The 24,032-nt window shown below is 50.4% G+C and overlaps 1 protein-coding gene across 1 annotated transcript in view; it reads right to left on the bottom strand.

Annotated features, from left to right (window-relative positions):
* Window positions 1–2,806, bottom strand: part of ANKRD35 (ankyrin repeat domain 35) — a 51,904-nt gene extending 49,098 nt beyond the window's left edge. Inside the window, exon 1 of the mRNA XM_063946878.1 lies at window positions 2,575–2,806. Coding sequence (XP_063802948.1) covers window positions 2,575–2,634 — 60 coding nt within the window. The 5' untranslated portion in view covers window positions 2,635–2,806. The remainder of the gene's footprint in view (window positions 1–2,574) is intronic.
* Window positions 2,807–24,032: the final 21,226 nt, after the last annotated feature.

Here is a 24,032-nt window from a genome sequence, read left to right as displayed (position 1 = left end):
CAGCCTCCCTGTAACCCACAGCGCCCTGTGTCTCTATACATTCCCTGCCAGCCTCCCTGTAACCCACAGCGCCCCATGTCTCTATACATTCCCTGCCAGCCTCCCTGTAACCCACAGCACCGTGTCTCTATACATTCCCTGCCAGCCTCTCTGTAACCCACATCACCCTGTGTCTCTATACATTCCCTGCCAGCATCCCTGTAACCCACAGCGCTCTGTCTCTCTGTACATTCCCTGCCGGCCTCCCTGTAACCCACAGCGCCCTGTGTCTCTATACATTCCCTGCCAGCCTCCCTGTAACCCACAGAGCCCTGTGTCTCTATACATTCCCTGCCAGCCTCCCTGTAACCCACAGCACCCTGTGTCTCTATACATTCTCTGACAGCCTCCCTGTAACCCACAGCACCCTGTGTCTCTATACATTCCCTGCCAGCCTCCCTGTAACCCACAGCGCCCTGTGTCTCTATACATTCCCTGTCAGTCTCCCTGTAACCCACAGCACCCTGTGTCTCTATACATTCCCTACCAGCCTCCCTGTAACCCGCAGCGCCCTGGGTCTCTATACATTCCCTGCCAGCCTCCCTGTAGCCCACAGCACCCCGTGTCTCTATACATTCTCTGACAGCCTCCCTGTAACCCACAGCACCCTGTGTGTCTCTACATTGCCTGCCAGCCTCCCTGTAACCCACAGCAACCTGTGTCTCTATACATTCCCTGACAGCCTCCCTGTAACCCACAGCACCCTGTGTCTTTATACATTCCCTGCCAGCCTCCCTGTAATCCACAGCGCCCTGTGTCACTAAACATTCCCTGACAGCCTCCCTGTAACCCACAGCGCCCTGTGTCTCTATACATTCCCTGCCAGCCTCCCTGTAACCCACAGCGCCCTGTGTCTCTATACATTCCCTGCCAGTCTCCCTGTAACCCACAGCACCCTGTGTCTCTATACATTCCCTACCAGCCTCCCTCTAACCCACAGCGCCCTGTGTCTCTATACATTCCCTGCCAGCCTCCCTGTAGCCCACAGCACCCTGTGTCTCTATACATTCCCTGCCAGCCTCCCTGTAACCCACAGCACCCTGTGTCTCTATACATTCTCTGACAGCCTCCCTGTAACCCACAGCACCCTGTGTCTCTCTACATTCCCTGCCAGCCTCCCTGTAACCCACAGCACCCTGTGTCTCTATACATTCTCTGACAGCCTCCCTGTAACCCACAGCACCCTGTGTCTCTAAACATTCTCTGACAGCCTCCCTGTAACCCACAGCACCCTGTGTCTCTATACATTCTCTGACAGCCTCCCTGTAACCCACAGCACCCTGTGTCTCTATACATTCCCTGCCAGCCTCCCTGTAACCCACAGCGCCCTGTGTCACTAAACATTCCCTGACAGCCTCCCTGTAACCCACAGCGCCCTGTGTCTCTAGACATTCCCTGCCAGCCTACCTGTAACCCACAGCGCCCTGTATCTCTATACATTCCCTGCAAGCCTCTCTCTAATCTATGCCAGCCTCTTTAAGCGGCATCAGCTCAATCATCCATGTGTCAGATATATGCCAGGCTCTCACTTTCTGTTCTCTTTTAAGTGGCTATTTATCAATAATCCCATTTGTAATGGGATCTGGGCGCGAGGTTAACGCCCAAGACCACATTGCAGGATGCAGTTACACCGGCCAGATGTATGAAGCGGCACCTGCATGGGTGGGGCTCAGAAGTCCGTCAGTGCGGTGACACTTCCATGCCGGGACTCCTTCGCATGTTTGGTCCGCTGACCATGCATGTGCGGCGGCCACTGCCAGGGAGTGACCCTCTTCCGGGGAGTTTTGTGGAGTGCAGCCCATAGGTTACATCGGGCTAATGACATCTTTGCATAACCCCCACCCCCCGCCGCCGCCGCCAAAAATAAATAAATAAATAATAATAACAATAACAAAAAAAATGGGTGTTTTCGGAGAATAAGCCACAAATATTTATTGATAAATGGGCCCAATAATCATATAATCATTCATCAATATACTCTCCCTTTACTCATTCACATGCACTGCGAGTGGTCTAAGCCAGCCCTGTGTCTAATCACGTCCCCTCACTGCTCCTTGTGCCCTCCCCATGCCAGCCTCACCCTCCCATGTATGCCAGCCTCTTACTGTCCACTCCCCTGTCACTGTGATGTCTCTGCTCGGTATAAAATCCCTGTTCCTCTCTCAACCAGCCCCTCACACATCTCAGTGCCCTCCTGGCACCACCTAATACGACCCAGCCTCCTGCCCGCTGCCAGCTCTCCTTCTCAACGTCCTCTCTACCTGTCCCACCTGACACCCCATGACATGCCAGTTCTTCTCCAGGATGCCCGTGAAGGGTGCTGCCACCCAACTTCTCAAGACCTTTCCCTTCCACTCTCCTCATCATCTTTCTACTTCACCCTGTCCCCATACTCCTCAGCATCACCCCACCCCACCCCACCCACCACTACCCAGATCACTGTCCAGCCTTGCCACTCTCACCCAATTTAATCACTGCAAGATACGCCTATCCTTCTGCTATACCCACGTCTCACCCCACACTTGTGTTACTCACCGCCGATGGCTTGTACGTCTGCCTGACAAACAAGGTCTGCCACTTCTTCCTGGTGGCCATGCCCCTGGCAGGACGGGGCTGTGCCTCGCTGGCATGCAGACAGGAAGGACTCTACCTGCAGACGCACTCTGCCATCTGACACAGCCGGAGTGAGAGCCTCCTCCGTCAGAGAGAACTATTTCCTGGCTGTGTGTATCTGGAGGCAGTGTGCGTGCCTGTCTGTGTGTGTGTGTGTGCGGACACCTGCTGTCACTGCTTTGTGTTCTGCTTGTCATGCTCGGGTGACAATCACACATTGGTGGAAACCGAGTCCCTCCCAGGCATTTAAACAGGTGGGTCCAGCAAGTGACCTACTCACTCGTCCCATGTCCAAAATAAAGCCACTGCCCCGGGGTCACTCGGCAGGTCAGGTTTACACTGCTGCGGAATATGTGTGCGCTATATAAATAACTTATTTGTAAATACCACGCTGCCATGTGTCTGGGAGCAGCTTAGGGGGCTACACATGCACCCCGTAGCACGCTAGCCACCCCTCTTCTCCTCTAGCCTATGATCACAGGCAGACAACATTACAAAGTTTTGTTTTTTTCTTTTTTAAAGTTTAATCTGCATCCAATTATTTTCAATACTTACCCCTCGGAGTCCTGAGTCGGCAGCAGCAGCGCTGCAGAAATGACCAGGAAATTGTTGCGGCACCATTTCTCTGGTGTTTCGCGCATACGCAGTAAGGAAATCACTGAGAAAATGGCCGCTGCGCCATTTTCCCAGAGACCTGCGCATGCGCACTAGTCTCTGGGACAGCGCTAAGGTCTCCTGGTGACCCTAGTGCCCAGAGCTAGAGCGCTGTTGGCTAGAGACGGAGGGGCCTAGTCTCTCTAGATGCCCCCCTGAGAGCGGGGCAGGATCATATTAGTGCAGGCTGCGTACAGTCCACCAGCACAGACAGCAGGGAATAATGGAGTGGGGCAGGATCATATTAGTGCAGGCTGCGTACAGTCCACCAGCACAGACAGCAGAGAATAATGGAGCGGGGCAGGATCACATTAGTGCAGGCTGCGTACAGTCCACCAGCACAGACAGCAGGGAATAATGGAGTGGGGCAGGATCACATTAGTGCAGGCTGCGTACAGTCCACCAGCACAGACAGCAGGGAATAATGGAGTGGGGCAGGATCACATTAGTGCAGGCTGCGTACAGTCCACCAGCACAGACAGCAGGGAATAATGGAGCGGGGCAGGATCACATTAGTGCAGGCTGCGTACAGTCCACCAGCACAGACAGCAGGGAATAATGGAGTGGGGCAGGATCACATTAGTGCAGGCTGCGTACAGTCCACCAGCACAGACAGCAGGGAATAATGGAGCGGGGCAGGATCACATTAGTGCAGGCTGCACACAACCCTGCATCTATTTTTAACCATTAACAATTGCTCAGAGGGATGCCTCAGTATATGCTAATTGCAGGGCTAGGCTGATTCACACAATGTGTCAGTGACTCGGCTTAACCCCTTCCTTCCTGCACTTCTGCATGGGATTTGCTCTTGCAGGCTGATTCTTATTATTCACTATTATTGATAGCAATTTATAATTTTAGCAGTTCCCTATCATCTATCAGGTCCCTATCATTTATAATTTTCAGTTCCCTATCATTTATCAGCTCCCTATCATTTATAATTTATCAGTTCCCTATAATTTGTCAGTTCCCTATCATTTATCCGTTCCCTATAATTTATCAGTTCCCTATCATTTATCAGGTCCCTCAACTCCCTATCATTTATAATTTATCAGTTCCCTATCATTTATCAGTTCCCTATCATTTGTCAGTTCCCTATCATTTATCAGTTCCCTATAATTTATCCGTTCCCTATCATTTATCAGTCCTATATCATTTATCAGCTCCCTATCATTTATAATTTATCAGTTCCCTATAATTTGTCAGTTCCTTATCATTTATCAGTTCCCTATTAATTATCAGTTCCCTATCATTTATCAGTTCCCTATTAATTATCAGTTCCCTATCATTTATCAGTTCCTTATCATTTATCAGCTCAAATACAGTTGATGATTCTAGCTAACACTTCTGGTATATAGTAAACTGTCGGGATAGAGTTACATTTTGGAATACAGTAGACTGCCGGGAAGGGAGGGCTGTTGGCAGATTGGGGTGGGGGGGATGTTGGCTGGTGGTGTCCAGCTGGGTCACTTGCCCGCTCTTCCAGGAGGATGGGAGCAGCACCTGATTTTTGGGAGAGTAGGAAAGTATGATTTGTACGCAGCTAATGGTGTTGTGGTGGTCACAGATCCTTCCATAGCAGCCCTATAAATGTGGGAACTGAGAAGCTGGCGCCATGTTTTCTGCTTACAGGAACACACCTGTAGGCTCACACGTGCCCCAAAAACCGGCACATTTGCATTTTTGCCGCCACTCCTCGAAACCGCCCCCAATTGATGCCAGTCTGTAACCGCTTTGCAAATAAATCCTAACTGCAAGCGGCGTCTCTTAGGAACCTTGGCACGTGCGCAGTGCGATCATGACAAATGCGCAGTCGTCTGATAATCACTCAGCTACATAACTTTTGCCATTGCATACATCTCTGTACCAAACCCTTTATTGCAGGGCTGGCCAAACCGGTCCTCGAGATCTACCAACAGTTCATGTTTTCCAGGTCTCCTGGATATCTGTAGAATTGTCAGTTAGGAATGAATGCAGCACATCTTAATTAGTAATGACTACACCTGTGCACCAGCTAGGTGGTCTGAAAAATGTGAATAGTTGGTAGATCTCGAGGACTGGTTTGGCCAGATCTGCTTTATTGGGTTCAATTGCAACAAGATAAATCTGCCACCTGCTGGCCAGAGAAAGCGTCATCAGTGGGTGTGGTTACATACTGCAATGCCTCTCCTGAGGTACTTATGGCCGCCACCAAGCAGTGACTGTGTAAGATTACTTAGATTAGGGAGACACTTGTTCATGCCCAAGCGCAGATCTGGTTATCTGGCCTGAGTGTAAAATAAATATATGGTTCAGCATTTAGGACTGATGACTGGATCACAAAGGCCTGATTCACACATTGCACCCATTTTAGAAACGCCAATGGTCTGTGGCTTCCTGCTGCCTCCATTCCCCTCCTCACATCATGTCACTGCCCCTGTCACATGCAGCCCTGTCCTCAGTGACACATCACTCATCTCCTGATATACTCTGTGCTGCTGGGGACCCTGCTCCTCCCACTATATAACTCTCAGTCTGTGGCTTCCTGCTGCCTCCATTCCCCTCCTCACATCATGTCACTGCCCCTGTCACATGCAGCCCTGTCCTCACTGACACATCACTCATCTCCTGATATACGCTGTGCTGCTGGGGACCCTGCTCCTCCCACTATATAACTCTCTGTGGCTTCCTGCTGCCTCCATTCCTCTCCTCACATCATGTCACTGCCCCTGTCACATGCAGCTCTGTCCTCACTGACACATCACTCATCTCCTGATATACTCTGTGCTGCTGGGGATCCTGCTCCTCCCACTATATAACTCTCAGTCTGTGGCTTCCTGCTGCCTCCATTCCTCTCCTCACATCATGTCACTGCCCCTGTCACATGCAGCCCTGTCCTCAGTGACACATCACTCATCTCCTGATATACTCTGTGCTGCTGGGGACCCTGCTCCTCCCACTATATAACTCTCAGTCTGTGGCTTCCTGCTGCCTCCATTCCCCTCCTCACATCATGTCACTGCCCCTGTCACATGCAGCCCTGTCCTCACTGACACATCACTCATCTCCTGATATACTCTGTGCTGCTGGTGACCCTGCTCCTCCCACTATATAACTCTCAGTCTGTGGCTTCCTGCTGTCTCCATTCCCCTCATCACATCATGTCACTGCCCCTGTCACATGCAGCCCTGTCCTCACTGACACATCACTCATCTCCTGATATACTCTGTGCTGCTGGTGACCCTGCTCCTCCCACTATATAACTCTCAGTCTGTGGCTTCCTGCTGCCTCCATTCCCCTCCTCACATCATGTCACTGCCCCTGTCACATGCAGCCCTGTCCTCACTGACACATCACTCATCTCCTGATATACTCTGTGCTGCTGGGGACCCTGCTCCTCCCACTATATAACTCTCAGTCTGTGGCTTCCTGCTGCCTCCATTCCCCTCCTCACATCATGTCACTGCCCCTGTCACATGCAGCCCTGTCCTCACTGACACATCACTCCTCTCCTGATATACTCTGTGCTGCTGGGCACCCTGCTCCTCCCACTATATAACTCTCAGTCTGTGGCTTCCTGCTGCCTCCATTCCCCTCCTCACATCATGTCACTGCCCCTGTCACATGCAGCCCTGTCATCACTGACACATCACTCATCTCCTGATATACTCTGTGCTGCTGGGGACCCTGCTCCTCCCACTATATAACTCTCAGTCTGTGACTTCCTGCTGTCTCCATTCCCCTCCTCACATCATGTCACTGCCCCTGTCACATGCAGCCCTGTCCTCACTGACACATCACTCATCTCCTGATATACTCTGTGCTGCTGGTGACCCTGCTCCTCCCACTATATAACTCTCAGTCTGTGTCTTCCTGCTGCCTCCATTCCCCTCCTCACATCATGTCACTGCCCCTGTCACATGCAGCCCTGTCCTCACTGACACATCACTCCTCTCCTGATATACTCTGTGCTGCTGGGGACCCTGCTCCTCCCACTATATAACTCTCAGTCTGTGACTTCCTGCTGCCTCCATTCCCCTCCTCACATCATGTCACTGCCCCTGTCACATGCAGCCCTGTCCTCACTGACACATCACTCATCTCCTGATATACTCTGTGCTGCTGGAGGACCCTTCTCCTCCCACTATATAACTCTCAGTCTGTGGCTTCCTGCTGCCTCCATTCCCCTCCTCACATCATGTCACTGCCCCTGTCACATGCAGCCCTGTCCTCACTGACACATCACTCATCTCCTGATATACTCTGTGCTGCTGGGGACCCTGCTCCTCCCACTATATAACTCTCAGTCTGTGGCTACTGCCTCCATTCCCCTCCTCACATCATGTCACTGCCCCTGTCACATGCAGCCCTGTCCTCACTGACACATCACTCCTCTCCTGATATACTCTGTGCTGCTGGGCACCCTGCTCCTCCCACTATATAACTCTCAGTCTGTGGCTTCCTGCTGCCTCCATTCCCCTCCTCACATCATGTCACTGCCCCTGTCACATGCAGCCCTGTCCTTGTCCTTGATGACACTGAGAAAAGCTGAACCCTACACAAATGCTGCAGTAGCCCAGGCGGCTTGTAGTTACATCTGCCCCTGGTGGTAGTCGTGTATGTCCTAGGTCAGTGGTTCCCAAACTGTGTGCATAGGCTCCCTGGCGTGCCTCAGAACACTTGCAGGGGTGCCTTGGATTGGTGGTCCAGGAGAAATCAAAATTATTTTTGGTCAATGTAATAGGCAAAACCAGTGCTGGTGGCTGCCAATGATAAAATATGTTGACAAGCGGAAGCAAATCTTGTTCCTCACCACATAATGGAACCTAAAGATGACATATAAACACAATTTTTTATTTAATATCTATTTCAACATTTCTCGCTAAGAAATTTTTGGCCTAGGGGTGCCGCGAATAAAATTCTGATACTCTAGGGCAGTGTTTTTCAACCACTGTGCCGTGGCACCCTAGTGTGCCCGGAGCAGTCTCCAGGTGTGGTGCCATAGAAGCACAGCCAGGCCCGTCAGTGTTTGGCGCTACTGAGGCCCTGGAACGATCAATACTGGTGGGTTTAGTGGTTGCAGAGCCAGGTCTAATTTTGGGCCCGGGCAGTGTTGGGCTCTTCTGGCTTTCTCAGATGTGGCTCAGGCGTTACCTATGGAGAAGCCTATGACATCCTAGGACACGCAACTGCACCATGCATCACCGTTATATTTGAGTGTGCCTTGGCAATATTTACATCTTGTTCAGTGTGCCGCGAGTTGTAAAAGGTTGAAAATCTCTGCTCTTGGGTGCCATGATTCCAGAAAGTTTGGGAACCACTGTCCTAGCTCATATCACTATCTGGTATTTCCTTTTATGTGTACAGAGGGAAAAAATTGCAGGTGCACTATCTCACACTAGCTCAACCTGTAATAACCAAAGGCATTTAGCATAATCCTGGCCCGGGCTATGATCTTACCCACCGCGCCAAGGTAGCCTCTCATTGGGTAAGTCTCTAACACCACTATAGGGGTTCAGTTCCGGGGGGCAGGACACCCCAGAGCCACCCAGCCAGACAACCCCAGGGCATCGCAAGAGTGGTACAAATAAAGGGTTAAAGAGGTAGGAGCTGCTGCATGTGTGAGTGATGTGAGGAATAAAAGAAAATGATGTGAAAGTGTTACACATATATAAAACAAACTATAAGTGCTATAGTGTATTGAAATAGAGTTAGATTGTGATGCCCCGGGGTCGTCCCAGCCACGGCAGGTGCAGGGAGCCCCACACCCCAGATAATCCCCCCAATAGTGGCTATCATAGTAAACAAATGTATGAGTCTTACCTCAGTGTGCTTACTCCACATATGTAAGTCAGAGTGCTGGGCTATCTAATTAATATCAGTGAGGGGTGTGTGGGGCAGGGTGCTAAACTAGGCTGAAGGTATCTCATGCCTTCAGACATATGTATAAATACATTGCACCAGGTTACTTACTGACACTGAGACAAGTCTCCCTTCAGCCTGGAGTGTAAGCTCAGCAGACTATTATTCTGCCCCTACCCTCCGCAGTATTGGTGTGATTCTTGCTTTGGTTCCCATGGTAGGCTTCTCTGTATGTTGATCACTGCTGCATGATATTATTATTGTCTCCACTCCTGTAAGGCTCCAGGACATCAACCATCACTGGCAGTGGGCTTCTGTCTGCTGGATGGCTGTTCCAGCCAGGCCTGGCCTGGTTCATACGCCGACGACGCAGCTTGGTAGAGCGCCGAAATGGTGAGGGCACTGCTGATTTCACTGTCACTCTCTCTTCTTCCAGCCAGGTATGCTCCAGACGCGTAGCTCTTCTTCAGGGGTTACAGCACCTTTGGCACATATCAGGAGTACTGGGGAAGGAGATGGAAGCCGGCCACCGGCAGCTAGTGCTGCTGTAGCCCTGTGTGCCCGGCACTTGCCTGCTGCGCTCTGCGTCTCTGGGGAGAGGGCTAGGTGGCCGGCAGCAGCAGCGCACGGAAGGCACAGTGTAGTTGGAGGACTTAGGGCACGCCGGCGATAGAGGCACAAGGAGAAGGAAGGGCGGCAGTGTTGGGGCTGTATATAGTGGTGCAGGGTTGCCTGTGTGTATACACAGTATATATTAATGCAGCGTTGTTTGTGCTTATACGCTGTATGTATATAGTAGTGCAGTGTTCCCTGAGCGGTGTGTGCATGTATAAGCGGCTCTTCTGTGGTGTAATGTGTATAGGCGGCTCTACTGTGGTGTAATGTGTATAAGCGGCTCTACTGTGGTGTAATGTGTATAAGCGGCTCTACTGTGGTGTAATGTGTATAAGCGGCTCTTCTGTGGTGTAATGTGTATAAGCGGCTCTACTGTGGTGTAATGTGTATAAGCGGCTCTACTGTGGTGTAATGTGTATAAGCGGCTCTACTGTGGTGTAACGTGTATAAGCGGCTCTTCTGTGGTGTAATGTGTATAAGCGGCTCTACTGTGGTGTAACGTGTATAAGCGGCTCTTTTGTGGTGTAATGTGTGTAAGCGGCTCTTCTGTGGTGTAATGTGTATAAGCGGCTCTACTGTGGTGTAATGTGTATAAGCGTCTCTACTGTGGTGTAACGTGTATAAGCGGCTGTACTGTGGTGTAACGTGTAAAAGAGCCTCTACTGTGGTGTAACGTGTAAAAGAGCCTCTACTGTGGTGTAACATGTATAAGGGGCTCTTCTGTGGTGTAACGTGTATAAGCGGCTCTTCTGTGGTGTAACGTGTATAAGCGGCTCTTCTGTGGTGTAATGTGTATAAGCGGCTCTACTGTGGTGTAACGTGTATAAGCGGCTCTTCTGTGGTGTAATGTGTATAAGCGGCTCTACTGTGGTGTAACGTGTATAAGCGGCTCTTCTGTGGTGTAATGTGTATAAGCGGCTCTTCTGTGGTGTAATGTGTATAAGCGGCTCTACTGTGGTGTAATGTGTATAAGCGTCTCTACTGTGGTGTAACGTGTATAAGCGGCTGTACTGTGGTGTAACGTGTAAAAGAGCCTCTACTGTGGTGTAACGTGTAAAAGAGCCTCTACTGTGGTGTAACATGTATAAGGGGCTCTTCTGTGGTGTAACGTGTATAAGCGGCTGTACTGTGGTGTAACGTGTATAAGCGGATCTACTGTGGTGTAACGTGTATAAGAGCCTCTTCTGTGGTGTAACGTGTATAAGCATATCTACAATGGCGTAACGTGTATAAGCGGCTGTACTGTGGTGTAATGTGTATATATGCCTCTTCTGTGGTGTAACGTGTATAAACGGATCTACTGTGGTGTAACGTGTATAAGCGGCTCTACTGTGGTGTAACGTGTATAAGAGCCTCTTCTGTGGTGTAACGTGTATAAGCGGCACTACTGTGGTGTAATGTGTATAAGCGGCTGTACTATGGTGTAATGTGTCAGTGTCCGGAGTCTTACCGGTACGCTGGGGCCGCGGGGCTAGCTTCCTTGGCGATGTGCGGGCAGTGGCGGAGGTGGGCTGCTGCGCCGGATCCGTGGGCAGCAGTAGCGGCGGTGAGGGGGTCTGCTCGTGGTGGCGGGACGCTCTTGCTGAGCCGTTGCTAGGAGACATGGGGCAGTGAGCATTGTGGCTTTGCAAAAAGGTCTGCATTACTGGGCGCCGCCATGTTGGAGACCAAGTTTTAAGCATAGTTCCTGTTTCCTGTTTCTTCCAGCCAATTTAGGGGAAGCTCTCCCTGTAAAAGGGGGCTGGTTTAGGACAGGGATGCCAGTGCTTCAAGTTACAACCCTGTTGTAGGGTCTTTAGCCTGTGCTCCCAGGATTCCTGCTGTATTCTGGTTCCTCCTGATCCTGCTTGGTCGGTTCTCTCGTTGCTGCTGCAGCCCTGCCGTTTCTAGCCTGCTACTGCCTATAGAAGCGCCCCTGGGAAAACCGGTCCAGTAAGACTCTTTGGGCACAGTCGGCCCCGAGTCTTCCGCCTCGTCTTTCAAGCCACACTCCACAGATATACTTCACCAGCCACGCCTCTGTACCACCGACCACAGATTATCTTCAGCCTCGTTTTCCAAACCACAGTCCTTGTCTCAAGCCACGTCTTCAACCACCATCCACAGTTCCACAGTTCATCATCTACAGTCTCGTCTTACAAATCTCAGTCCACAGTTCTTCGCCGCCAGCCACGTCTTTAACCATCGTGCCCCAGCCTCAGTTCTCTACCTCAGCCCTGTACATAATAAATACTTTCCATTGACTCTCAAACCCTGCCTACGTTCTTCATTGCTCCGTGTCCCATGTGAAGGAACTATATCCAGCCCCCTCATCTGGTTCATTCACAGCCTGCTACCTCCTCGGGCAAATCTCAGCTGCCGGACCTCAAACTCTGCTAGACGTGACATAATGTGTATAAGCGGCTCTACTGTGGTGTAACATGTATAAGAGCCTCTTCTGTGGTGTAACGTGTATAAGCATCTCTACTATGGTGTAACGTGTATAAGCGGCTGTACTGTGGTGTAACATGTATAAGCGGATCTACTATGGTGTAACGTGTATAAGCGGCTGTACTGTGGTGTAACGTGTATAAGCGGATCTACTATGGTGTAACGTGTATAAGCGGCTGTACTGTGGTGTAACGTGTATAAGCGGATCTACTGTGGTGTAATATGTATAAGAGCCTCTTCTGTGGTGTAACGTGTATAAGCATCTCTACTATGGTGTAACGTGTATAAGCGGCTGTACTGTGGTGTAACGTGTATAAGCGGATCTACTATGGTGTAACGTGTATAAGCGGCTGTACTGTGGTGTAACGTGTATAAGCGGATCTACTGTGGTGTAACATGTATAAGAGCCTCTTCTGTGGTGTAACGTGTATAAGCGGCTGTACTGTGGTGTAACGTGTATAAGCGGATCTACTGTGGTGTAACGTGTAAAAGAGCCTCTTCTGTGGTGTAACATGTATAAGGGGCTGTACTGTGGTGTAACATGTATAAGGGGCTGTACTGTGGTGTAACGTGTATAAGCATCTCTACTATGGTGTAACGTGTATAAGCGGATCTACTATGGTGTAACGTGTATAAGCGGCTCTACTGTGGTGTAACATGTATAAGAGCCTCTTCTGTGGTGTAACGTGTATAAGCATCTCTACTATGGTGTAACGTGTATAAGCGGCTGTACTGTGGTGTAACATGTATAAGAGCCTCTACTGTGGTGTAACGTGTAAAAGAGCCTCTTCTGTGGTGTAACATGTATAAGGGGCTGTACTGTGGTGTAACATGTATAAGGGGCTGTACTGGGGTGTAACATGTATAAGGGGCTGTACTGGGGTGTAACATGTATAAGGGGCTGTACTGTGGTGTAACATGTATAAGGGGCTGTACTGGGGTGTAACATGTATAAGGGGCTGTACTGGGGTGTAACATGTATAAGGGGCTGTACTGTGGTGTAACATGTATAAGGGGCTGTACTGGGGTGTAACATGTATAAGGGGCTGTACTGTGGTGTAACATGTATAAGAGCCTCTACTGTGGTGTAACGTGTAAAAGAGCCTCTTCTGTGGTGTAACATGTATAAGGGGCTGTACTGTGGTGTAACATGTATAAGGGGCTGTACTGGGGTGTAACATGTATAAGGGGCTGTACTGGGGTGTAACATGTATAAGGGGCTGTACTGGGGTGTAACATGTATAAGGGGCTGTACTGTGGTGTAACGTGTATTAGGGGCTCTTCTGTGTTTATACTTACCAGTCGCAGGAGCAGGTGTCCGCTGCTTCAGGAGGCTGCCGGGTGCAGGTCCTTCTTTTGTGCTGTGGCCCCCAGTGCTGTGAAGTGAGCTGCCATTTTGCAGCGTCACTTTACTGCACCAGGGTCACAGCCTAGCACATGGAGGTCCCGACGCCCAGCTGCCCGCACAGGAGCACCAATCACCGGCTCCTGGACAGGTAAGTATGTTTTGTTTGTTTTTTTACTTTTTTGTTTTGTTTTTATACTGTGATCAGCTTGGGTGTCCATCAGCTTGTGTGCCATAGCTGATCACTGGAGCCCGGTCACCGCACATCTACAGTGTACAAGGGAGGTCATTCCGAGTTGTTCGCTCGCAAGGCGATTCTAGCAGAGTTGCTCACGCTAAGCCGCCGCCTACTGGGAGTGAATCTTAGCATCTTAAAATTGCGAACGAAGTAATCGCAAATATTGCGATTACACACCTCGTAGCAGTTTCTGAGTAGCTTCAAACTTACTCGGCATCTGCGATCAGTTCAGTGCTTGTCGTTCCTGGTTTGACGTCACAAACACACCCAGCGTTCGCCCAGACACTCCTCCGTTTCTCCGGCCACTCCTGCGTTTTTCCCGGAAACGGTAGCGTTTTTTCCCACACGCCCATAAAACGGCCTGTTTCCGCCCAGAAACACCCATTTCCTGTCAATCACACTACGATCGCCTGAGCGAAGAAAAAGCCGTGAGTAAAAATACTAACTTCATAGCAAATTTACATGGCGCAGTCGCAGTGCGGACATTGCGCATGCGCACTAAGCGGAAAATCGCTGCGATGCGATGAAATTTACCGAGCGAACAACTCGGAATGAGGGCCAAGGTTTTAGCAAGGTACAGTACCAGGCACAGCCTGTAGGTGGTGCTCTACACCAGTACTATGCATTTTCACTTTTTTACTTGAGTTCATAGACCGTGTTTAAAGGGTCAGCTTACTGGCAGGAGGGGATCGGAGGGTTAAGGCAGTATAGGGGAGAAGTTAGGCGAAGGTTGGAAAGTTAGGGTGGCTACACACCAGAACGACCACGATAATGCGACAATCGTGATACGATTTCCCTTGAACTTCCTGGGAGCTCCCAGGCTCACGATTTGTTAAAAACGGTGCATTTGTGTCAAACGATCGCGATCCGATTCCTATGGTCGTTAGACGGTCGGATCCTGTGCATCGTGTGTTGCACAGTACACCATGCGACCATCTTGCAGATTGGCCTTTGAAATTCAAATAGGCAGGTCGCTTGATGGACTTGCGATGGATTTGAGATGCAAACACACACACGATCTGCACACGATCGGCACCCAATTGGAGGTCGGATTGACGAATCTTTACTGCAGTAGGTAAAATCTCCAATCCGACATACGAGTGGCATGGACCCGCATCGGATCGGAATCGTTGTCAAAACAGGTACGATTCTGTACTTTTCTCATAAAATCGATTGTATGACGCATCAAAATCGGGGACTTGGAGGCCTAATCGTCCTGGTGTGTAGGGGTACTAAGGCACTAAGCGGGAGGGTTAGGCTGCGGGAGGGAGGGTTATGGTCAGGCTGCGGAGAGGGAGTGTTAGGGTTAGACGCACAGCGGGGAGGGTTAGGCTGCAGGAGGGAGGGTTAGGGTTAGGCTGCGGAGATGGAGGGTTAGGGTTAGGCTGGAGGGAGGGTTAGGCTGCGGGAGAGAGGGTTATGGTCAGGCTGCAGAGAGGGATTGTTAGGGTTAGACGCACAGCGGGGAGGGTTAGGCTGTGGGAGGGAGGGTTATGGTCAGGCTGCAGAGAGGGAGGGTTAGGGTTAGGAACTAAGCGGGGAGGGTTAGGCTGCGGGAGGGAGGGTTATGGTCAGGCTGCGGAGAGGGAGTGTTAGGGTTAGACGCACAGTGGGGAGGGTTAGGCTGCGGGAGGGAGGGTTAGGGTTAGGCTGCGGAGATGGAGGGTTAGGGTTAGGCTGGAGGGAGGGTCAGGCTGCGGGAGAGAGGGTTATGGTCAGGCTGCGGAGAGGGATTGTTAGGGTTAGACGCACAGCGGGGAGGGTTAGGCTGCGGGAGGGGGGTTATGGTCAGGCTGTGGAGAGGGAGGGAGGGTTAGACGCACAGCAGGGAGGGTCAGGCTGCGGGAGGGAGGGTTAAGGTTAGACGCACAGCAGGGAGGGTTAGGCTGTGGGAGGGAGGGTTATGGTCAGGCTGCGGAGAGGGAGAGTTAGGGTTAGACGCACAGCAGGGAGGGTTAGGCTGTGGGAGGGGGGTTATGGTCAGGCTGTGGAGAGGGAGGGAGGGTTAGACGCACAGCAGGGAGGGTCAGGCTGCGGGAGGGAGGGAGGGTTAAGGTTAGACGCACAGCAGGGAGGGTTAGGCTGTGGGAGGGAGGGTTATGGTCAGGCTGCGGAGAGGGAGAGTTAGGGTTAGACGCACAGCAGAGAGGGTTAGGCTGCGGGATGGGGGGTTATGGTCATGCTGCGGAGAGGGAGAGTTAGGCTGCGGGAGGGAGGGTTATGGTCAGGCTGCGGGAGGGAGGGTTAGGGTTAGGCTGGAGGGAGGGTTATGGTCAGGCTGCGGGAGGGAGGGTTAGGGTTAGGCTGGAGGGAGGGTTATGGGGTAGTTGAGGAGGGGGTTAGAATGCTCACCTAACAGTTATCAAGATTCTGCGTGTCAGGATGCCGCTGTCGGTGTTCTTCCCGCTGCCATCCCAATTGCCGTGATCTTGATACCATTCCATTTAAAGTAACATGATGTCTGTCCACCAACCACAGGCATGTCAGGGGATCAGTGCAGATACAGGTCATGTGAGATAGTGAAATGATATTTAGCTAGGCATAATGGTATCATGTTGGAATTGCAGAAGTGCAGTGGTTATCATTGCTGACTTACAGCATCGGTTTCATGGGTTAGATTTCCACCAGTGTCATATATGTGTGGAGTTTGTATGTACTCACATTTCTGTGGGCTTCCTCCAGGTTCTCCAGTTTCCTTCCACCTTCTGAAAATATACTTTTAGGGGCACATTTATTTAAAAAAATAAAGTGCTGGATATGCCCACAAATTCTAAGTACCCCCAGGATGTATGTACGGTGGCCCCGGCAGATATCGGAGGCATCTTCTTCATTTACATAAACAGGTGCTATATGGGGGGCTGCTAAATAGTCACATTTACCAAGCTCCGGTATGCCCACCATTCTGGTAGCTAGCACCATCTTCAGGTGCATTAGCCATTGTAGCCTAAGTGGAGGGGGATTTATAGGATCTCACCCCGGTACTCTCCACTCTCACATCTGCAGTCCCAACCCTGGAAGTGAAGTGATCACGTTACTCCTCACATGATCCAGGCGATCCTTCATTTCTCATTGCTGCTATAAGATATAATTATGGGGACCACTTCCGGATAATTTCTCAATGTTCCTTCTAGTAAGTTGCACCAGTCTTAGTAATGACACTGAGGGCACGCACGCCAGCTAGCTGCAGCTGATGGAGCTTTGTGGCCTAATAGCCGGCTTCTCTCCTGGTAGTGATGGTCTCCTGAGGGGCTTTATTTCAGCATCTTGCTGGATGATGGAAGTCTCCCTGCTTACATACACCGGGGCGCAGTCTCCCACTGACAGAGTAACGTCATGTGGCCAGGTGCTTCATTGGGCTGATCATGGGTAAAATCCCCCGTCTGGCCTCCTGTCAGTGCCTCGCATGGTGCACCTGGCTGATTAATGTCATTAGTAAGTGCTGAGTTCCAGGACAGAGCAGGATGGCTCGGTGCACTAATGCCTTGTTGTATAATGTCAGCGTTAGTGGGGGCCCTGGTTCTTATTTACATGTAGGTTTCCATTGATGGATTCTGCACTAGGCTAGCTGACTGGGGAAAAAAGCCGCCTGGTTTATTATAGTCTGTAGTCTGGGATCTCTGGTTTGAGTCCTATGTGGGTTTACATTTAGTTCTGTGGATTTTGCACTAGGCTAGATGATAACACTGAGGAACGGAAGCCTATGTCTCCGTAACCTGCGTAGCTCAGTGGGCTAGTAGCTGCTCTCTATACTGGTAATTGATGGTGGTGTTCCTGGTTCGAGTCCCGTGTGGGTTTCCATTTAGTTCTGTGGGTTTTGCACTAGGCTGTATGATAACACTGAGGAACGGAAGCCTATGTCTCTGTATCCTGCGTAGCTCAGTGGGCTAGTAGCTGCTCCATACACTGGTAATGATGGTGGGATCCCAGGTTCGAATCCCATGACGGCTTCTCTTTAGCACCTTGGATAATGATCCCGGCTGGATGACGATACTCTCGCTGCTTCTTGTAAGCAGGCTCCCAGCATGCCCCTCCACACTGCATGCCCACCCCCGCACCGCACTCACCCTGCATGCCTCCCTCCCACCCTGACAGCAATGGTGAGTCCTCGTAGCTAGGTGCCTCATGTGGAGGATGCCTCCCAGCAGCCCTGATGGTGCATAACACACAATCAGAACACGCAAGGAGTGTCCCCAAGATAGAAATCCGAGCTAGGACATCCCGTCATTGCCAGTAGGGAGGGCAGCTACAGGGCAAAGGAGCTACGCAGGTTTTATTATTTGTAAACACCATACAAAATAAGGAAACCAACAAAACCCATTATATTTTACACATAGCACAGTAGAAGCTCACTGTGTTATTCAAACCAGGGTCCCTATGACCATAGAAGACCACAAACCTGCCAACAAACCCACCGAGCTACTGCAGGCTTTACAGAGAAGAGAGTATTTTTCTCATTGTCATCAATTACCCCAGTGCAACGGCCAATATATAGCAAAATAATCCCACCATGGGAATTGAACCAGGGTCTCCATCATCATAAAGTACCATGTATTTGGCAACATACAGACTGAGCCATGGCAAATATCATAGAGCGTGGTGTATTTTTCTCATTGTCTTAAATGTGCAACAGCAAATATATAGCAAATCAATGCAATTATGAGAATCGAACCAGGGTCTCTATCACCATAACGCTCCGAGTACCTGGCAACATACAGACTGAGCCATAGCAGGTGGTATAGAAATAAGTGTATTTTTCTCATCATCAATTACCCCAGAGCAATGGCCACTATATATCAAAACAATGAAGTCATGGGAATTGAACCAGGGTCTCTTTCACCATAAAGTATGGAGTACTGGCAAACATACAGACGGAGCCACGGCAGATGTTATAGAAGTGAGTGTACTTTTCTAATTGTCCAAAATGTGCAATGGCCAATATGTAGCAAAACAATCCAGTCATGTGACTGGAACCAGGGTCTCTAGCACCAAGTACCTGCCAACATACAGACTGAGCCATGGCAGGTGGTATAGCAATTAGAGTATTTTTCTCATGGTCATAAATTACTCCAGTGCAATGTGCAATAGAATGCAATCATGGGAATCAAACCAGTGTGTCTATCACCATAAAGTACCAAGTACCTGCCAACATACAGACAGAGCCATGGCAGACTGATTCGAACCAAGATCCCTATGACCATAGCAGACTACAAACCCACCGAGATACTGCAGGCTTTACAAAGAGGAGAATATTTTTCTCATTGTCATCAATGTGCAATGGCCAATACATAGCAAAACAATCCAATCATGTGACTGGAACCAGGGTCTCCATCACCATAATGTTACTGTATCCTGTGTGGCTCAGTGGGCTAGAAGCTGCTCCATATACTGGCGATGATGGTGGGATTCCTGGTTCTGATCCCATGTAGGTTTCCATTTAATTCTGCGGGTTTTGCCGGCAATATACCGGGTTATTTGTGCAATGTGAAAGGGGTTTTACCAATGCCAGATACAGTACCAGCACACAGCCTGTAGGTGGTGCTCTACACCAATTCTATGCATTTTAGCTGTTTCACTTGAGTGCATGGACTGTGATTAAAGCAACATGACATCTATGGTCCACCAACAGCAATCACTTCTAGGGAAATACAGGCGATCTCAGATAGTCAGGGCTGGACTGGGCCACAGGTGAACCCCCCGGTGGGCCCTACTACCTCTAGGGATCATGCTCCAGCCCAGCCCATGTGTTTTATTTATACATTATACATGTGTTACCTTATACTGCACAGGACTGTGGTGTATTCTCTACAGTGCATTGCTGTTATTAATCTGGCTCATTATCATGCATACACTAGCAGTATTTACTATATATATTTATGAAGGGGCCCAGACCATGCACTCTCTTATGGTTATCCAAGCCGCTGTGGTGGCTGGCCACACCCCCTATGGATAGTGGCCACACCCCTAAGCATGGGCCCCTACAACTGCATTTCACCAGCGGGCCCTTCATACACTAGTCTGACACTGGAGATCGTGAAATGATATTTAGTTAGGCATAATGGTATCATGATGGAATTGCCGATGCACAGTGGTTAGCAATGCTGCCTCACATCACTGGGGTTATGGGGGTAGAGTCCATTAGGGTCATATGTGTGTGGAGTTTTTATGTTCTCCTTCTGTTTCTGTGGGCTTCCTTCCAGGGGGCTCTGGTTTTCTCCCTCCTTCCACAGTCAGTTTATCCCTAGATAGATAGATAAGAGTCTGTCGTTTTCTAGAATACAGGAGAAATGAGAGCTAGAACCGGATTGGTCGCTGTCACCCCTTTTTATGAAGCTTTAGAACAAAATCTGCAAATACGCAGTTAACCCCTTCGTACCAGTTCCCGTTAGCGCTCCCAGCACAGCAGCAGGGACACCTACCAAGTGTACCGGCCTTTATCTTTCCCATAGTAGGGCTAGGTTGCAGGGGGGTAGGCTGTGAGGGAGGGTTAGGCTGCAGGCAGGGCTAGGTTGCAGGGGTGGTTAGGCTGTGGTGGGAGGGTTAGGCTGCAGGCAGGGCTAGGTTGCAGGGCTGGTTAGGCTGTGGTGGGAGGGTTAGGCTGCAGGCAGGGCTAGGTTGCAGGGCTGGTTAGGCTGTGGTGGGAGGGTTAGGCTGCAGGCAGGGCTAGGTTGCAGGGCTGGTTAGGCTGTGGTGGGAGGGTTAGGCTGCAGGCAGGGCTAGGTTGCAGGGCTGGTTAGGCTGTGGTGGGAGGGTTAGGCTGCAGGCAGGGCTAGGTTGCAGGGCTGGTTAGGCTGTGGTGGGAGGGTTAGGCTGCAGGCAGGGCTAGGTTGCAGGGTGGTTAGGCTGTGGTGGGATGGTTAGGCTGCAGGGTGGGTTAGGGTTAGGCTGCAGGGGAATTAGACTTTGGGGGAGGGTTAAACTGCAGGGGAATTAGACTTTGGGGGAGGGTTAGGGCGCAAGGTGGGTTAGGGTAAGGCTGCGGGGGAATTAGACTTTGGGGGAGGGTTAGGGTTAGGCTTGCGGGGGAATTAGACTTTGGGGGAGGGTTAGGCTGCGGGGGAATTAGACTTTGGGGGAGGCTTAGGGTTAGGCTGCAGGGTGGGTTAGGGTTAGGCTGCAGGGGGATTAGACTTCGGGGGAGAATTAGGCTGCAGGGTGGGTTAGGGTTAGGCTGCGGGGGAATTAGACTTTAGGGGAGCGTTAGGCTGCAGGGGAATAAGACTTTGGGGGAGGGTTAGGCTGCAGGATGGGTTAGGGTTAGGCTGCGGGGGGATTAGACTTTGGGGGAGGGTTAGGCTGCAGGGGAATTAGACTTTGGGGGAGGGTTAGGCTGCAGGGTGGGTTAGGGTTAGGCTGTGGGGGAATTAGACTTTGGGGGAGCGTTAGGCTGCAGGGGAATTAGGTTGTGGGGGAAAGATTAGGGCTAGGCTGCAGGGGAATTAGGCTGTGGGGGAGGTTAGGGTGAGGCTGCAGGGGGGTTGACTGACTGGGGGTGTGGGGGTTAGGGTTAGGAATCTGGCATACACTGACCGACGGGGGGGCAATTTATTATACACTGACTGACTGGGGGAGGATTGTTTGAGGAAGGAGAGCTCCCAATTGGTGTCTTGCTTAGGGATCTATGAGGTCTAAATCCACCTCTGGTGGGGAGGGTTGGGCCTGCCGGGAACGGGGGGAGTCAGCGAGGGTTATGCACTAGAGGAAGGGTTAGGGGTAGGCATTAGGGAGATATATTCACCTGAACACCAAAGGATTGGAAGTCTACATCAGAAGCCAGGAGACAGCGGTGCAGCCATCAGGAGCCGGCCCACCAGAAACATTCTATCATGCCCAGATCTCATCGCTGTCTACATCAGTGGTTCCCAAACTCGCTCCTCAAGAAAACCACTAGTCTACATGATGAATGTGGAAATAGCATACACACCCAACCAAAGCATTTCTGGTGTTTATTGGGAGTATTATACACATTTTGCTGTGAGACCACTTTCTTACAATTTCAAGAGATGCTTTTTCTTTTCTTTTTTTTCCACAATTTCTTTGACGTGTTAAAAGGAGCAAATAAAGAGTAATTGTGCGGAATATGTGTGCGCCATATAGATAACTGGTGACAATAAAGAGAAATGGGCTTTTCTGAACATGCATTTCCTCTGGCACTGTATAGTAAATATGACTGGTAATAATGGTAGAAACACAAATGTAGGACTATGTGCTCAGCTATGAAGGGGTAAAGGAGAGGGGACGACAGATGTGCGCACTGGGCGGAACGTAATTAGTAATTTCATTTTGTATTTGCGTCTGTCTGTTTTTTTTATTTCCTCTTACATAATAAATGTGACAATTATTTATTACTGACACTGACCAGACGTAGACGCACTATACGGTATGGATGTATGTGTGCTGTAATATGTGCTGCTGGCATTGTGACGCCAGGATTACCCGCACACAATATACTGTGCTATGCCGCTAGTGCAAACTTGTCCAGACACAGGATATGGAGCGTTGTTGGTAATAACACACAATAAATGAATACAACATATAACGTTCAACATTACAGTGATGCACTTGCAAAAATGATTAAGCAAATATCCGCAAAACGAGCATCAATGTGATATGCATACAATAAATAGGGCGTGAGTTTCTGACATAGGACAAACGTGGCTCTAAGGGGCAGATTTATCACGTTTTTTTTATTACAAAAATTTGAAAAAGTGTTTTTTTTCATACCCTCTTCTCATTTTAGTTTCACTCAGAAGTATTGAAAGGCTGTTGGAGCAGTTTTTGTGAAAAATGTCTCCAAACCCGTTAATTAGCATTTTTGTAGTAACCCAGATCGCATTTCAAAATGTAAAAAAATACCGCAGCGAGCCCTGTGATGAAAACGCAATCTTCAGCTGGCATAATCACAGGGCAGCACTGCGATAGGGGTTGGTTCTATATTGGAGTGGGAGAAGGGACCTTCTGACGTACCTGGGGGAGGAGACACGTCACCAGGGGGAGGAGCTGCGGCCGAACAAGGTACCCGAAAAGTACCCTCGCGGGCTCGCTTCACTCGCCACGCTTCGGGCACGGTGGGGCGCTCCGCTTCGCTCGCCACCTAATTACTAAAGGTAATAGTTGGTGGTGTGGATACTAGACCAACTGTACCGCTGGCGTAGCTCCTCCCCCTTGTGTCGTGGCTCCTCCCCCTGACGGAAAAGGTCCCTTAGGCCACTTGGATCTAGCCTCTACCCTGCGATAGGAGTACCTCTGCACAGCTTCCTGTGCCCCACGGCCGAGAAAGCTGTGCGGGGAGCCGGCAGTGTGATCAGCTCTGTGTGTCCGATGAACCCGCAAGCTGATCACCTTAAAACAAAAAATCATACTCACCTGTCCAGGAGTCGTGGATCGGTGCTTCAGTGCGAGCTGCTGGTCATCAGGACCTCCCACTGTTGTGCTGTGATCCCTGTGCAGTAAAGTGATGCTGCAAAGCGGCAGCTCGCTTTACAGCACCGGGGGTCACAACACAGCAGCAGGATGCGGCGCCCGGCAGTCTCCTGGAAGCACCGGTCACTGACTCCTGGATGGGTAAGTATAATTACATGTGTGGGGTGCCCGGCACGGCGCGGGGGTAGACGGGATGGGGAAGTACCAGGTGGCGGCGGTAGCGATGGCTGGTGGTACATGCGCAGCAGGATATCGGAGTATTTTTCCAATAAATACCCCGATAATGCTGCGGAGAGGCATCGCATGCGATAATCGCATGTCCCTGCATGCGATAATCGATACATCCATGCAATGTAATCAATTATCACATTGCGAGTTCGAACTATTTCATCACCTGTCATCAGCTGCGATGTTAATCAGTATAGCATGATTGACAAGCTGCCTGCGCTCAGGGTGTGGCAACAGGCAGCGTTCCAAGGAATGGGGCGTCTTGGGCGTGCTGAAGCCAGGACGTAGCTTTGCTGGCTTCAGCAACCTGATTTCAGTGGACATCCTGAGTTACCCGAGTGTTTCTCAGATGTCCAATGGTCACGCAGATGATCTGATGGATCACAGGGGCCGGCAGCGGGCGTCTTTCTACACGACAGTTCTTTACCACGCCCAGTCACTGCCGGGGAACACCCAATACAATATCAGTACACTACTGATGCTGTGCCTCTCAATCGCACCTGCGACTCTCTGAGCGTGGACTCTGGCCGCAGGCGCTGTGCGACTTAGACACCTGCGCAGTAGAAAAGAGAATCGCTCAACTGCATGCGAAAGAGGCCCTCTGTGTCT

The sequence above is a fragment of the Pseudophryne corroboree genome, chromosome 12 (genome assembly GCF_028390025.1).
Source record: "Pseudophryne corroboree isolate aPseCor3 chromosome 12, aPseCor3.hap2, whole genome shotgun sequence".
NCBI classification, from domain to species: Eukaryota; Metazoa; Chordata; class Amphibia; order Anura; family Myobatrachidae; genus Pseudophryne; species Pseudophryne corroboree.
The sequence above is the reverse complement of the archived record's forward strand: the minus strand, read 5'-3'. Positions and strand labels throughout refer to the sequence as shown.